Here is a 16,454-nt window from a genome sequence, read left to right as displayed (position 1 = left end):
TTGGTGGAAGTTTCTAGGTGATCTGAGAGGCATATGATGACTAGAACTGTTAAGGTCTAACTAAGTCTAAGTCAATGATAACTCAAATCTGTGACCACAGTGCTAGTGAGTGGCAGAGGCAGAATTTGGATCCAAGCACTCTCAACGTGAACAAATGTTTTCATCTGAGCCAGGCTAAGCTGCTATCCTTGTGATGATGATGATGATAATATCTGACATTTACAAAGCTAGCAACATGAAGGCTTACAAAATGCCTTACACATATCTTACACGTATCATCTAGAAGGCAGCATAGTTCAATTTAAAACAAAAGCTCTGGCACTCTGGCAAGGGTTTTAACCTTTCTTTAACCTTCCTTCTTTTAACCTCCTCAGAATCTCATTTTCAAATAGTTAAAGGAAAAGATAAGTTTCAGTTAGAAGTTAGTGAAAATAAAGACTTAATTTTTCCCATCCAAGTTCAAAGGGCCTCTGAAATATATCCACGGACCATCTATGGAGCCCAGGTTAAGGACCCCTGCTCTAGAGTCAGGGCACCTGAATTCAAATCTCTCCTCTGATGCTTACTATCCATGGGAACTTGGCCAACACATCTGACATAGGTCTGCTCAGTTTCTTCATCTGTAAAATGAGAAGGTTGGATGGAGTAGATAAGACTCGGAGGTCCCTTCCAGCCCTTGACCTATGATTCTAGGATTGCCTTTCTCAAAACAACTGCATGAAGTAGGTAGAAAGGGTATTATTATTTCTTTTTAACAGAGGAGAACACAGACTCAGAGAGATATAATATCTTCTCCATTGTCACAGATAGTATTGGAGATAAAAGTCCAACCTGGGTCTCACCTGACTGCAAGTCCAAAGCTCTTTCCACTACATCACACTGCCTTTCCTATACTAAATTGATTCCAAAGTCCTAAAATCAACCCCAAACTTGTTTTGCTATATCATTATATGACTTGCTGGTAACACTGTACAAACAAAACCAGTGAACTTGGGGGAATTCCAGACTCTGACCTTGATTCCCCAGCCCCAGGATTCCCATGTCAGAGTTAAACACCAAGTGTTCTGATTACCTGTAGTAGCTGAGGACGTCCCGGTCTTCTTTTTGCCCTTCTTTAGCATCCTGAGCCAGCTCTCGGACACTCTTACTACGAATCTCCTTGTTGCTGTCTCTCCAAAATAGCCATACCTCCTCCTCATCTTCTCCAGCTTCCAGAGGATTTTCACCAGTAGACACTCCTTCAAACTCAAAACGAGAAAGAACCAACCTGGATAATGAGGAGATGAAAAATCAGCATCATTAATTTGAGCTCTTACGGTAAGCCACTTTAGCTCTGGAGATGTTATAAACTCCACGCTTGGCAATAAAACAGGGCTTTGGCTCTCTATGTCTAAAGTACGCTGAAGCCCTTTTCCAGGAGCTCAGCCCAGAAGATGATCTAGGCGCTTGAAACTAAAATATCATAACCTCACACTACAAATGCCCAGGGCCTATAACAAATTAGATCATGCCTGGGAAACACTTAAATAGCCTAGAGCCAATGACAAATTGGATCGTCCTTGGTAGACATAAACATGCCACCGACAAAGATCTCAACAGCATATTTAGAGTTAAAAAATTAAGAATATAACCCCTATCCTATGCTATGGTGAAATGCTTTTTTTTCAGAACAGTCCTCCTTCATATAGATCAGCTATCACTTTTGCATAGAGTGACATGCATGCTATTTCCACCCAAAAAAAAAATGTCAAGATGACATTTCAGGAATCTCTCTTTAAGTACAGTATAGTCACAGCGAATAAAAATTACTTCCTTCCAGAACTAAAGACTCTTAACATTTCTGCACAATTGTAAATATTTCACATTAAAGTTGAGTGGCTAAAAAAATGCTCACATTTTAACTGGTATCTCAACTGAGCCTAGCCAAATGAAAGCAGTAGAACCATCTTGAAGAAGAAACTAAAATCAATGCTCTGCATGCAAATTAATAAGATAGGACTTTCCAAAATAAATATCCGATACCATCCTATTTTGGATACTTATACCTCCCATCAACTACGGTTCCTTCAGTGGTTTGGATTCACTGTTTGGGATGCCTGGGCAACATATATTGGCTGGAACCTTCTAGCACTTTCTATGCCTAAACTCCCATCTTCCAATAGCCTTAAAATCATCAAGTTGCAACTCACTTAGTCTCAATCAGTATGTCAGCATTGGTTGGATTCAGCACAGCTTTACAGATCAGTTCTTGGGTCACTGGAATTGACTTGTTCATGGACACACACAGGTCAGAGAGGTAATCTAAGAATCTGTTGGGAAGTAGAAAACACAAAAATGGGCATTCTCTTCAGATAAAAGAAGTTCTTTCCATTTATGACCCAAGTATTAAGATGCCCTAAAAATGGCTAATGATATAACAGCTGATATTTGTACAGTGCTTGCTGCTTTGGAAGCATTGCTTCCAAAGTGGGTTGGTCTACACAGCAGGCTCTAAGAAGAAACATAAACTGGGGGTGTCCTAAGTGTCCCCACTGCCCACTAATATTACTGGAAACCCAAAGTCTGGGCAGAGAAAGGAAGAATTCAAAGGAGATAAGAAAAAGAAAAATGGAAGACAAGGAAGAATTCAGAATGGAGCAGAGGGAGAGAGAGAAAAGAGGTATGTGATAGCCTAGATTTAGAACTAGCAGGGATCCTAAAGGTCATCTAGGCCGTCTACCTCATTTTAGAGACAAGGAAAATGAGAGGGAAAATGACTTGCTGAGGCAGTATCAAAGCCTAGATTTGCTCTTAGGAGCCCTGCTTGCAAATACAGTACTCTTTGTCACAACGTTCCCACGTGTAGTAGGCAGCATCAGAGTTCCTCCATCCATTCTCTCAGCTGCCCTCGGTAACTACGCCAAAGTCACTGGCTATCTACCTCTGGTCTAGTCAAGGTCGATGCACATGGCCTCGAAGTAAATTTAAAGAAATAAAAACAGCCTGTGTGCATTTAGCATCATTTAGTAACTATTTTATTACTTGGTGTGTGAACCAACCAAGTAGCAATTCACTCTGGCCACAGTGATATCACCTCCTGGCAAGACACTGAGTCAAGAAGGAATGATGACTCCCTCTGCCTTCGGAAGGGTGAGAGTTTGACAAGTGACTTGGAAAAAATCCAAAAGGAAATTATTAGCCTCAGCAAGCCCCGTCAACCTCAAGGAAATAGAATTTAAGAGACCTGAGTTCACTTTGTCCAGGTGAGTTCCCTAGCCTGGGGTCCACCATCTGGCTTCCCACAGCTCTGGGTCCACCTCACCTGGGCTCCCGGTTTTTCCTCACGAGGCTGACAAAGGTGTCGATCTCTGCAGCAGTGATGTGCTTCTCCAGGAGTTTCCGGTTGTTGTGAAGCAGAGCTGTGATCGTGTCTTCCGCCAAAACATCGTAGCCAATTTGCTTCTGCATGAAGCCAAATTGCTTGGCGATGTACTCCTTTGGGACAGCGGGGTTGAGGGGAACAAATAGCATTTGGAATTGTGTTCAGAATTAAAGGGAAAGACACTGATTCACTGATCAGAGTCAACATTTATAGAGAAAGTGAAGTTGCTGCTCCCAGAATTTTACTCCGGGAAGAATAATCCCCCCCCTCCCCCACCAAGTGAAAGCTAAAATGTTTTCACACCTCATATATGTACAGAATATAACTGAGCAAAGTGACACTTAATGCTTTCAGGTGGGGGTGTTTCACTAAGTGCACAGTTTGAATTTTAAACTAATGGCAATTTTCAAAGGTCAGACTTTGTTTATTACCTCTGAATTTGTTACTAATTCAAGAGGATCTAACTGGTGCTCTTTGCTCTGTTCATGCCAAGTAGCTGCCTGTTAATCCTATCTGAACCCTTTTGAAGTGTCTCATCCCAATTTTTCCCTCTCAAAGATCCATGTGAATTGAAATAAAACCCTGTGATTATCTCTATTCTGCAGTAATAATCATAAAAAAACTGCTTTCAAGATTACAGAACATTCTTATTACAATTAGGTACTACAAGTATGAGTAAATTCTAGTTTATAAATGTGGAAACTGAGGCAAAGAGAGGCAAAAAGACTTGCCTGAAATCATATACGTAGTAAATAACAGAGCCAGGATTTGAATTCAGGTCTCTCCAGATGTTTCCACTACACAATGATCTTCCCTGATACGTTTTAGGGCAGGTGTTCTTAATGTGAAACTCATGATCTTGGTTTTAAATATTGTGATAACAATATTTCAAAATAATTGGCTTCTTTTGTAATCTTAGGGGATTACAGTGAGGGGTAGGTAGGTACCAAAGTGAATAGCTGGGCCAAGAGTCAGGAAAACCTGAGTTCAAATCCAGCCTCAGACATTAACTGTATGACGCTGGACAAGTCATTTGCTTGTTTGCCTCAGTTTCCTGATTTCCAAAACAGAGATAATAATAGTGTCTATCATCCAAGGGTGTTGTGAGGATCAAAAGAGATGATAATTATTACCACTTAGTACAATTCCTGGCACATAGTAAGCACTATATAAATGTTAGCTATCACCACCATCATCATCATCATCCTATGTTTTGCATTCATCCTATTTTATGTATGCAAAAACATTATCCTGAGGAGTCCATAGGCTTTACCAGACTGCCAAAGGGATCCATGAAACAAAAATGAATAAAAATCTCTGCTCTAGGGGAACAGTTATAAAGGCAATGCAAGGCAGTATTAAATCACAATTTACCTATACTGAGATAGTGCCCAAGTGTACCACCATGGTACCTCATTTGGAGACCTGAATAGGGTAGATAGTTGTCCTTCCAGGACAGTCTAGATACAGACTTTGCCTAATTGATCCTGTGGTCTATTATTCTACTGAACTATAATGTACCAGTTGGATATACACCTTGGAAATAGACGTCATCTTCCATCATTGCACAGAGGTGATCCTGAATTCTTGAAGGCTATGCCCAGAGAATGAAAGCTCAGGAAGGTCCCCCAAACTTCGAAGGAGTCAGAGGAAGGGTCAGTGATGGACAGAGTATCTATCATCTGAGGAACCCTCTTAGCTATGTTTGGAAAGTCATTACCTGCACCTATAAAACATACTCCATAGGACTTACGGAAGGTTCAAATGAGATGAAACATCTAAAGTACTTTACAAGACTTGAAATGCTAAAATTAGTTACTATTACCAGGACATGGCACAAACTCGGGCAAGAATTTGGGTCCAGGCCTAATTTTTAAAAATTCCCTCATAGCCCACATCCTGGCAAGAGAAACTTAAAGTACAAATAAGCCAGACAGAAGAAATGAAAAGATTTAACAAAATAATGAACAAATTAGACTTGTATGATTTCATATGTGATTTAAGAAATTAAGTAAAGAAGACAGGGGCATTCAAAATTTTCACTGACCATCACATTTCAAAGGAATTGCTTAAGTTCATCCTCCCTGATGATGGCAAAGGAAAAAAAAATATTGCAGTAGAAAGGCTAAATTTAAATCGAGATGAAATGGATCAAAAATTTCATCTCACATGAAAAAATCTGTTTCTTAATAGATTTGCTGAATGCCTTAGAATCAGATTTATCAACCCAGAATTCTACCGGACTTGTGCCAGGTTCATGATGAAGAGAAATAGCAGTTGACTGGGAATAGAGGTAAGAAAGATGAAGCAAGGAAATGAACATTCCCAAGTATTAAAAGGTGTAGTGAAAGCCATCCAGAGAGTTCAGAAGACCTAGGTTCAAATCTCACTTGACACATGGTTCAATCGATGTTTAATGTCTATTTGAACCTGAACAAATGAATTGACCTCTCGGTGCCCTAGGTAATTTTCTAAGACTATAAACTTGCAGAGCAGGGGCTGATCTGCATTGGGAGAGGTTCTTCACTAAGAGTTCCTGATACCAGTGAAATATCAGGTTGGGAAACAAGCAAACAAAAAAATCCCAAAATTTGAGTACAATGGAACATTTTTCTTCCAAGTCTTAACAGAAGACACCACAAACAAAACGTAGGGTTTCACAAGAAATCAGGATGAAATCTAGTCAAGTAAAATAATAGCTTTCATGGGACTTTTGTCAGGGTCCTTAGTGTAAGTGGTCCTCTGGTGTCTGGAAAAGATTCAGCTTCTCCCTAAGAGTAGAGACTCAATGAGCAAGTCCAATTTCCACCCTATCCATTAAGGGGAAAATCTATGCGGCGCATTCATTTGACCAGGTGACTTTATTTAGGAAGTCAAGTTCAATGAACAAATTCTGCCACCATTCAACTGCTCATCAGATTCCAGCCCCTTCCTCACCTGGTTCTTTCTGTAGTCCTGCTGTGAATGCCTTAACACCCTGTAGCACAGCCGGCAGATATGTCGGAAGGGAGCGTGCCGCTGGTCCCCCAGCTCCTCCAAACGGAGCATCGGTCCGTCTCCACAGTCTGTAAATGGGGCCTGTAGTAGCTTGAAAATCTGTAAGATGTTTTAGCAAGTGAAGATGGAAAATAGCACTGTCACCGTCTTTGAGAGGCCACACTTTTCATTTGTTTCTAAATGGCCCCAAAGCGGACATCGGGATTTAGTGAGACAAAAGTAACTGGGCATCTACTGAGTATAATATACTCTACACTCAGTAGCTAGATCATAAATATTTCATTTGTGCATTCATTCAACAATTACTCATTTAGCTTGTTGACTATGGAAGAAAGGAATTTTAAGTCTCAAATCAACAAACATTTGTCATGTGTGAAGGACTTAGTTAAACACTAGGGAAAGGGCAAAGTTAAAATGGCATGCATGGTCTCTACTTTGTAGTTAATGATGCAAAGAGTACAATATAATGGATTTTAGTTCCTCAATGCCCCATTTACTAACTGTAAGAAATCGCCATTTTCGAAAGGATACAATTCCTCTTAAGAACCTCCTAAAATCGTCACCCACAACAATCTATCAGTTCCCAGTTTAACCAATTGAGGCACAACTGAGAAAAAGGCAGAATTTATAATGGTGGGATGTCTTGTGGGCTAGGGGTTATAAGAGGGGAATGAGAGGAAGGGAGATTCATGAAGTGGTTGTGAGGAAAAAGATTAAGAACTGAATATCGAACCTTCTACCTCTTGTGAATCTATTAATTCACTACTTAAATTTATTTGGAAACCTTAGCCCCAGGAATCAGATGACCTTAGGCCTGAACAAGTCTCTTATGGGGGAATCACACAAGGAACTGTTATAGGAAGTATGATTTCCATTCATTCTTTGCAAACTTTCCCATGTCATCATGGAGCCCAGCTGACCTGCTTGAGAATATTCTGCTCTCTCATCAGTTTCTGGCGTTCTCTGTTAGGTTTGGAGAACACTACTTCAAGCACATCTTGACCTGAATTAGTTCCACCAGTGACAAAGTAAACTAGATCTTCAAGCAGCTTGGTCACAGATCTAGAGAAGAAACCAGAATCACACACTCTCAGAGTTGGAAGGAACCCGAAAAGACATTTAGTCAAATCTATATCTGAGCAGGAATGCCCTCCGCATTATCTCTGATGAGTAGTTATCTAGACTCTGCTTAAAGACCTCCAGTGAAAGGGAACCTCCTTCCAGCTTCCAAGGGAGCCCTCTTTTTTTGTGCAAAGCTCTAAGGGTTAGGATGTTTTCCTTTATGTTAAGCCTCAGTCTTTCACCCTGGCATTTCCAAACCACTCCTCCCAATCCTGTTCTCTGGGGCCAAGCAGAACAAGCTAAGACTTCTTCAACACAATGGATGTATTCAACTATTCTGATCCATGTGGCACCTTTGTTTTGCTAGGCTATAACTTCCTCCAGGAAGCCAAAGACAATTATAAGTACTTCAAATACTTGAGGAGTATTTGAAGTATCTTCTCCCACGTCTTCTCCAGTCTAAACATTCTTAGTTCCTTTGGTTGCTAGAGATGTTCAATGGCAAATATATCTCATACTGAACATACTGAAACCAAAAAGCATTGAACAAGATGTTGGGATATGTGGGTAATATGTGTGGGTATTTATGTATGTATGTGTGTGTGTATGTGTGTGCGTATGCAATATATGACAAAATGTTAATCTCTTCTTAGTCAACAGTTTAGTAACCAAGCTACTAATCAATAAATCTTCTCCAAATTAGAGGTTTTTCAGAATTGAGGGCAAAAACAAAAAAAATTACAGAATTATAGATTTAGAGCTGAAAGGGACTTCAGATGACACTTAAGTCCAACTGCCTCATTTTACAGATAGGGAAACTAAGGGTCAGAGACGTTAAATGACTTGCTGAAGGTTACAGAGCTAGTAAGTGGCAGAGCTGGGATACAAACCCAGGTCCTTTGGCTCCAAATCCATTTTCCACTCTACCCTGCTGCCTTTCGTTACTGAAAACTAAAAGTTGAAATCATCAGTGCTTTTTAAGATTCCAAGGATCTGGCGAGAAAGTCAGTGATCAGGTCCATGAGGAATGGGTAAAAGCCTCTGCTCCCTTTAAAAATGATCACAAGATTACAAGGTGCTCATGAGGAAGAGGTCACAAGTGAACCACGACTGCATATTCTAGCCCACTAAAAAGGCAAGTAACTATATGCTCTGCAGAAAAGAGAAAAATGCTTTCCTTCACTTCCTGATTCCTTTACCTTCTTTCATTCTGTGTGATAGTCCCCTTTTCCAGCTTGCCAGCAATGGATCCCAAAACCTTGCTTGCATCATTGGCAAAGTCCAAATCCCGAACCTCAGCAGGAGACACCGGAACTATGGCAAAAGCTTCCTTGTCCTCTTTCACGGGAGATGTGCCAATCTGAAAAATGCAAGAAAATCCAAGAAACAAAAGGGTTAAGAGGCCAGGAAGTGGGATTTCTATTGGCTTAACCATATAAGGTAATGGAAATGGCAAAATTTTTCACGGTGCCTTATATTGCATTGTTAGCAGCCAAAATTGTTCCTAAGATAGGCATAAAAATTCAGGTAATTGCATAAGCTTAAAGACCAGAAGCTAAACTAAATGGTCTTGTTATTTCTACAGCTCTGAGCTCGCTTCACCTCAATTCTTTCTGTGGAGAATTCTTTGGGAGAACTCTAGTTTGGCCATGTTCAAGTTGGTCATGAATCAACAGAACTTGACAGGTTGGTATGTTTCCCTTCTGGACACAATGCAACCCTTTCAGTGGGGATCAGCCAAAGACCCAAAGTCAGCAGCCAAGTTCCCAGACTTACTTTAAGCATCACCGGTTTTTCTTCTTCCTTGTCAATGGGGATATTTGTGCTGTGAACCCAGGTATTGGTGCACAGGTGTCTGAGCCTGACGTAGGAGTTCCTAAAGGCAAACAAGAATTTGTCTAGGGCATTTTAGGTCATTTTTTGTAATCACCATGTTTCAAAATATTCCAACTGCCCCCTCCCCAAAAGTAAATGTACAGAAAATAATTGGTGGTTTTTGTTTTTGTTATTGTTTTTTGGTGGCTGTTTTTGCCATATACACTGCAATGCGTATTTTTTTAAGTACCTAGCAGCACCAAGTGCTAGTGGGTGTTCAAGATATATCAATTTATTATGATGGTTAAATTTGTTTGGCCTGACTCATGATCTTTTCAAATTCTCAGACCTGGCATATAAAAGTAGTCATACCCATGACAAGTATCCAAGCATCAACTTCTTAAACCCTGTGGCTTTTTTATGGGCAGCATTATATTCCCCATCCCCCTCAATTAAACAACTATTTATTGAGTGTCTGATATAGCATCAACTTCTTAAACCCTGTGGCTTTTTTATGGGCATCACTATATTCCCCATCCCCCTCAATTAAACAACTATTTATTGAGTGTCTGATATGTTAAGCACAAATTTGAACACAGGATACAGAAACACTAAAAAAAAAAAATAGTCTCTGCCTTTAAGGAGTCTGAGTTAGCTGCACTAATAAGTAACAATAAAGAACACAAGATGACAGTAAGAATTTGTCACTCAAGGAAAATTTCTTTAAATACTTAAATGGATCTGTGATCTTATTGATGCAGAAATGAGGCAAATTCCAACCCAGCTATATCTGCCCAGTTTGTGTGAGTCTCATGCACATTTCTGAAACTTAATGACCTCCTTCATCAGGAAGATACCAGTGTAACACTAAAGCCATATCCTGTTCTTGCCATGGGACCCAGCCCTTCAATTCTCATTGTTATACAATTCCTTGATGACACAATCTTTCCTCTATGTAACATTCATATTTAGTTCTTTGGAAGCACTGCTATTCTGTGTTGCACTTCTATAGCACAACACTAGACAAATGAAAAGATGGCTCTTTGTTTTTATGGGAGCCAGCTTAGGGTGAGTAAAAGTGTTTTTCACTTTTCTGAAAACGTACAGTCAAATCTGGGTCCACATTACTGTCCATATTTACTGTCTGCCTCAGATATACATAGTATTCAACACATTCTATTGGGTGTCTGCTTAGATATGTGTTGAAATATGGGCGACAGACATTCCTCATTCATTTGGTCTTCTCCTGTGTGAATGGCCACATCCACAAATAACCAAGTTCCACAGGAATTCAGCAAGGGAGAAAAATGAGAACCAAAGATTTCAGGAAGGCCTCCCATATGGGGTGAAAATGGAGCTGGGCTTTGAAGGATGGCTTGCAGCTGGAAGTGAAGGCATCCAGGAAAGAGGAATAACACCTGTAGTGTTATTACACAGTAGAGTGATGTGGTGAGGCTCCTCTAACACCCTGTTAACAAATCTTCCCTTTCTTTTTAGAAATATGGAACTCTGGGCATAGAACACTGAATATAATGGCCAACTTTTCTAATATGTTGAGCTGGCTTTTTTCTTTTTTTCAGGGAAGACTGTAAGAGGGGACTGGTGTGGGATATGCCAGGAAATATAGTAATAGACAAAATAAGTCAATAAAAATTTAATTTGAAAAGAATATTACCCATCATATAATACAAACAAATATTTAGGTGTTATAAAAACTATATTTCAACTGCATATTGCCAATGATAATTTGTATGTAAGAAATGATAAAGCCCCAACCTCTTCATCTCCAGACCCATATTTCCAAAGGCCCATTGGACATCTTAATACTAATGTACCACAAGGACCTCAAACTCATCATAACCAAAACCAAACACTATTACCTTTCCCTCCTCTCCTTCTGCTTTCTCTATTTTTAAAATTAAAATTTAATTTTTAAAAAATTTTCCCCCAGTCACTCAAAAATCTCAGGATCATCTTGTCTGCCCCTCCTCTGTACTACTTTACTACTCAGCTGTCGGGTTTTGTTACTGCTTCCCCTATACATTCTCTGTCATCAGTCTCTTCTTTCCCTTTCCTGCCACCAACATCATGAATCAAGTACTCATCACCTCTGAACTGGACTAGAGAAATCCCCTCCTAACCAGTCCCTCCCACCCCCAGTCTCTCCTCCATCTTACTGACTGATGAGTCTTCCTAATGCACAGATCTGATCACATTCTACCTCTGCTCAAAAAGTTCTTGCAGTTTCCCACTACCTACCAAATAAAAAGCCTCACATCCAGAGCCCTTCTGCAATTTTATTTCAACTTCTCCTTTCAGCTTTATCCCCCATCACTCTCCACAAAATAGCCTATTCTCCAGACAAACTGGTGAAAGAAAGAATTTTTTTTTCATTCTGGGACTCTACTCATTCTACTCCCGATGCCTGAAACATTTGCCTCTAACCATGCCAACCTACTGAGGTTCTATCCATTTTTCAAGGTCCATATGAAATACCACATTCTTGGTTCCCTGTTTTTGTCAAAAGTGATTGCCCACTCCTTGGAATTCTCTTATCAATTTGAACACGAATCACTGGCAGTCTTCACCATTAGACTGTCAGCCTCTTGAAGGCAGGTACTTACTTACCTTTGCATTACCTTCAAAGGCTAAATACATTTGTTCTGCACATAGCCAGCACTTCCTAAACCTTTACTGAACGAATGTTTGAAAATAGAGCCTTCCATAATATACCACTTTCCCTCAAAAGCACAACAAAATTAAAATTTTATAATATAACTGGAATATTCATTAGCAGCCTTACTACAACCCACTAAGCCATCCAGCACTTCCAATACACCATTGCCAACAATTTTTCTTTCCTATTATTTCTTCATTTGGTCAACAGCACCCCATCAGAAAGGGGAAAGGAAGTCACAAATATTAATAACATTCAACCTGAATTAGTTTCACGTGTTTTCCTGACAATGGCACCTCATAACTAGGCCCTTTAGACTCTTACTTGAAAACAGATTTGAAACATGATTACTGAACAATTCTATGAAGGTGGAGAGGACAGAGTGCTGGGTTTGAAATCAGAGGAAATAAGTATCAAACCCAACTCTGCCATTATTTCCTATATGACCTCAGGCAAGTCACTTCCTCTGACTAGGACTTGGTCTTCTCAACTGCAAAAGAAAGAGGCCGTAGCAGGAAACCGCTCACATCCCTTCTGGCTCTAGATCTACGGCCCTTTCTTCCAAAGGACAAAGGGTCCCAGAGGTTTGGCTGCTCCAAACATTGGCTAGTTAATACGACACAGGCCTTTCCCAAGAAAGCCTGGATGCAGAGCTTTTCCTTCTGCAGCAGTGACTGGTTGAAGAGATGACAAAGCAATGCAGCTGCCAGAGCACCGGAACTGGACGTGAGAGACCTGAGCTCTTATCTTTAACCATTTGATACTGGCCAGATCACAACGCTTCCATGCCTCAGTTCCCTCATCTGTAAAACTAGAAATGATATTATCTGCCCTGCCTCCTTCCAAGGGCTATTGAGAAGAGTCAAATGAGAGAACATACATGGAAGCAGTATGTAAATTTGGAGGTGCTGTGCCGACACGCAGTAAAGCCAGGTTCTAAGCACTGATTGACTCCTAAAGGGGAGCGCTTTTCTGTCATACCTTGGAACAAGGCTATCACCCCCTCGCAACGTGGTAGGATCTAGCTCAAAGATGGAGGAGATATCGTTTCCTTCAGGCACAGAGACCAGGGAGTACGCCATCTTTTCTTGGGCATTTCGTAGCCTGCTTCTTGATGCGTCCTGATCAGAGTCCATCTGAGGAAGAAAATTCATCACAAAGTCAGAAAAGTGGTCTGCCAAATGCCACATGCACTAAAATCATCTTTTAAGTCGCAGGTACCAAGAAGAATGAGTCTGAATGCCAGGAGCTGGCAGAAACTATACCTCTGTTTCAGAAAGGTCACAAAAGTTGACAATGAGCACTTGGCCAAAAAAAAATTATGCAACTTGCCTCCCACTGCAATGCCTTTTAAATCAACCTTGGGTAACAGTCTTCCATGAAAACAGTTTCACTGGTGATAAAATGGAATTTGGTTCCCTTAAAGGCAGCAGTCAGAAATCTAAAAGCATCTAAGATGTCCAATTCATCTGAGGATTTTACTCTGAGTGGTGGTCCACTTTTCAAAGAAGAAATAGATGATTTCAAGCCAAGAGCAGCCCCAGTGTGTCTAGGACAAATGTTTTTTCGACAAGGTTCAGATCCTAGCTCATCCACTCGCCATGCATGTTATCTGGGGCAACTCATTTATTAACCTTTCTAGGCTTGAGTTATTTCACCTGCAAGATAAGAGGGTTGAATTCAATGGCTTCTAAAATATCATTCCATATACTGGTCAACGGTATGGGTTGCGAAATCAGATGGATCCAGTTCATTCATCCAGAATTGAATAAGAAAGCATGTTTGAAATAACTTAATGTGAAATGGTCTTGTATTGAAACACTAGAAACCTGCATTAGCAAGAAGCCCAAAATTTCTGTGAACAAGGCCTATCAAACAACCTGGGCTTTCCGGAGACGTTATAAAACCTCCTCTTAAGGAAGTTCTTTCAAAAATAGGTCAGATGCCCATCTGCCTGAGTTATTTTGAATTTTAAAGTAAATCCTGACAAGAGGCTTGGGTTTTCAAGGTCCTTTTTATCCCTGTGATTCTAGATGGGCTTTATTTCCCCTTGCCAGTGAGGCATAAGCAAAATGCCTTAACAGTCAGCAGAACTTCGGATATTTGGTAACAAACTCCAACTGGGAATAGCAGGTTTTCCAGTTCTCCTAACCCGCTTGTCTTGGTCTTCCAATAGCAAAGAAAGTAAACTGCATGACTTAAAGAAGAGGCAAGTTAAAGATTTCCATGGCCAAAGGGAGAGAGGAGACAGATTCTTCCTCTGAGATTCAATACCTTTCGGTATAGGCTCCCCAAGGTTTGCCTTTTTCATTAACCATCTGTCTTAAATGTTTTTTTCCCACCACCTCCCGCTGAAATACATTCAATATTCAAAACTTGCCACTTCTTCCTCCTAATTTTCTCCCTCATATCTTTTAGGGGCCCACTGAACTGAACCCCAGCTGGTCAATGTTGTGGTAACTATACACAGTCTGGTGCCCACAACACAGCATGAAAATTTCAGTCAGGCAGGACTGATTCTGACTGGATGGAATCTGTTATAACTCACAAAACTTGCAGAGCATTCCACACACCCTTTCAGAACTCAACTCTGCAACGGCCACTAAACAGAGGAATACGGCCAAGCTGTGGCCTAGTGACTAAAACTTCAGAGAAACATATGAGAAGGTCAAAGACAACCTGAGGTTGCAAGAAGGCAGGTCTGTCCAGATCTTGACTACTCATAATTTCCTGACGTCTTGGTCCAAGATAAGACTAACCAGATCATAGTCATTCGATGTGCAAGCTACTTTTGCCACCTAGTGGGCAAATAGCATAAATCAAGAGGATCAATCCTAAAACCTGAAAGCTTTCCCATTTCTCCTTTTTAAATGGATGACTGAAAGGCACCACTAAATATATAACATCAACCACTGAGAGAAATGCAATGTATTCAGTAAGAAAACTTACAGGGGGAAAAGTTATGAGCAAAAGTAGAACAGAATGAAATACTCTTAAACCTGTCATTTCCCAATTTTTCTACTCTTCCACTAATGGCACCCAACTTACCAGAAAAGTGGAGTAAGGGTAGAGTATACAATCAATGCAGGCAACTTCCTGAGGCAGGAACAGGGATAGGTGCCTCATGGTAGTGGCAGTGGGCTATACCTTTCTCAAAGCCCTCATGTTATCCTTACCACACCAGAGCTACAGTTTTAAGCAATGTCCAGAGGCTGAAATTACTAGAGCTATTCAATGCAGAATAAGAAAAAAATAGGGAATACATAACAATTCTTGTCATATGTATCTGAAGGGTTGTCATATGTCATAAATAATACGTGTAGCTACATAGGGCAGAATTGAAACTCATGCCTGAGAGGTGAAAGGTATAGAACCTAACCTAAGGGAGAACATTCTAACAATTAGAGCAGTCTAACAACAGAACTAGGTATCATACAGCGTAGTGAGCTCTTTAATCTCTGAAAATGTGCAAACCAAGGATGAGTAATGGCTAAAGGGGTTTCCTACAACGGGATGGAAGTGAGGCTGGGTGACATCTAAAGTATCTTCCAGGGCTAAGAATCAACAACTCGATTAAGACATACAGGGGAAAGCAAATTTGTTGCAGTCATATAATGTTGTCTAAATGTCAAACAATTTTTGGGCTGTCTACACCAGTGTTCTCTCCCATTACTGCAGATATTCAAATATGACTATTTCCAAAGTACTGCTGGATAATACATATAAAATTATCTGCTACTATCAAGCCCTCCACTATGAGCTACTGTGGTGCCTCATTCTAGTGTGAAAGGCAATGCCAATAAAGCATAAACTTGGTAGGTCTTATCATGCTGGAAAGATTCTGAGTATGATCCCAGTGACAGATGGAATTTGCTATCTAAGGTTCAGTCTCACTAAGTACCAAGAGTTTCATCATCAGTACAATGGCCATGAGCTGATAAATTCTTGGCCAACAGCAAGCCACTTAACACAGAAAATTTTGAAAAATGGCTCTCAGTCCTATGAAACTCCTTCCACTATGGCAGTGATGGTAGTAGAGCTGCAAAAAGGGAGGAAGCAGATGTTAAGAATGAAATAACTTTTAAGCCATCTATAAACTTTAACTTAATTATAAGCACGCGAAATGTGAAAAAATTTGTCCAGTAACAAATGGACTGGCATATTACTGGAAAAAATTAACCACATCAATATTCATATTCTCATAATAAATGAAATAAGATGACAAAAGGGAGTTTCCTCTAATAGAAAGATGACTTATAGGTACTTTGGAGAAATGAAGGTAAACGGCATTTTATTATAATGTAAATACAAAATCAACAAGAAACATCACTTCATGGTATACTTTGTCATCCCATTTTACTAGCGCTTATGATGAGCAGAAGTAAAACAAATACTATAGAGATAACTGAAGCTTATGTACCAACTCTTTGAAAGTGGTTGAAGAGGCAGAGGAACATTCCATGCAGAACATTTTATGAAGAACTTGCCAGTATCTTTCACTTCAAATAAACATATATCTTGATAATCAGTGACTTCAGTGTA

General features: G+C 40.1%; 1 protein-coding gene across 3 annotated transcripts in view; it reads right to left on the bottom strand.

Annotated features, from left to right (window-relative positions):
• The window catches only part of ITPR1 (inositol 1,4,5-trisphosphate receptor type 1), a 394,249-nt gene that overhangs the window by 200,771 nt on the left and 177,024 nt on the right, over window positions 1-16,454 (bottom strand). For all 3 annotated transcript variants that reach the window (XM_027863906.1, XM_027863904.1, XM_027863905.1), the window contains 8 exons: window positions 12,894-13,048; window positions 9,197-9,296; window positions 8,620-8,780; window positions 7,279-7,420; window positions 6,299-6,457; window positions 3,302-3,474; window positions 2,190-2,309; window positions 1,073-1,267 (listed from right to left, as the gene is read on the bottom strand). In XM_027863906.1, the coding sequence (XP_027719707.1) occupies window positions 1,073-1,267; window positions 2,190-2,309; window positions 3,302-3,474; window positions 6,299-6,457; window positions 7,279-7,420; window positions 8,620-8,780; window positions 9,197-9,296; window positions 12,894-13,048 (1,205 nt within the window). The remainder of the gene's footprint in view (window positions 1-1,072; window positions 1,268-2,189; window positions 2,310-3,301; window positions 3,475-6,298; window positions 6,458-7,278; window positions 7,421-8,619; window positions 8,781-9,196; window positions 9,297-12,893; window positions 13,049-16,454) is intronic.

This window comes from Vombatus ursinus, unplaced genomic scaffold (genome assembly GCF_900497805.2).
Source record: "Vombatus ursinus unplaced genomic scaffold, bare-nosed wombat genome assembly UNPS02014773.1, whole genome shotgun sequence".
In the NCBI taxonomy this organism is placed as follows: Eukaryota; Metazoa; Chordata; class Mammalia; order Diprotodontia; family Vombatidae; genus Vombatus; species Vombatus ursinus.
The sequence above is the reverse complement of the archived record's forward strand: the minus strand, read 5'-3'. Positions and strand labels throughout refer to the sequence as shown.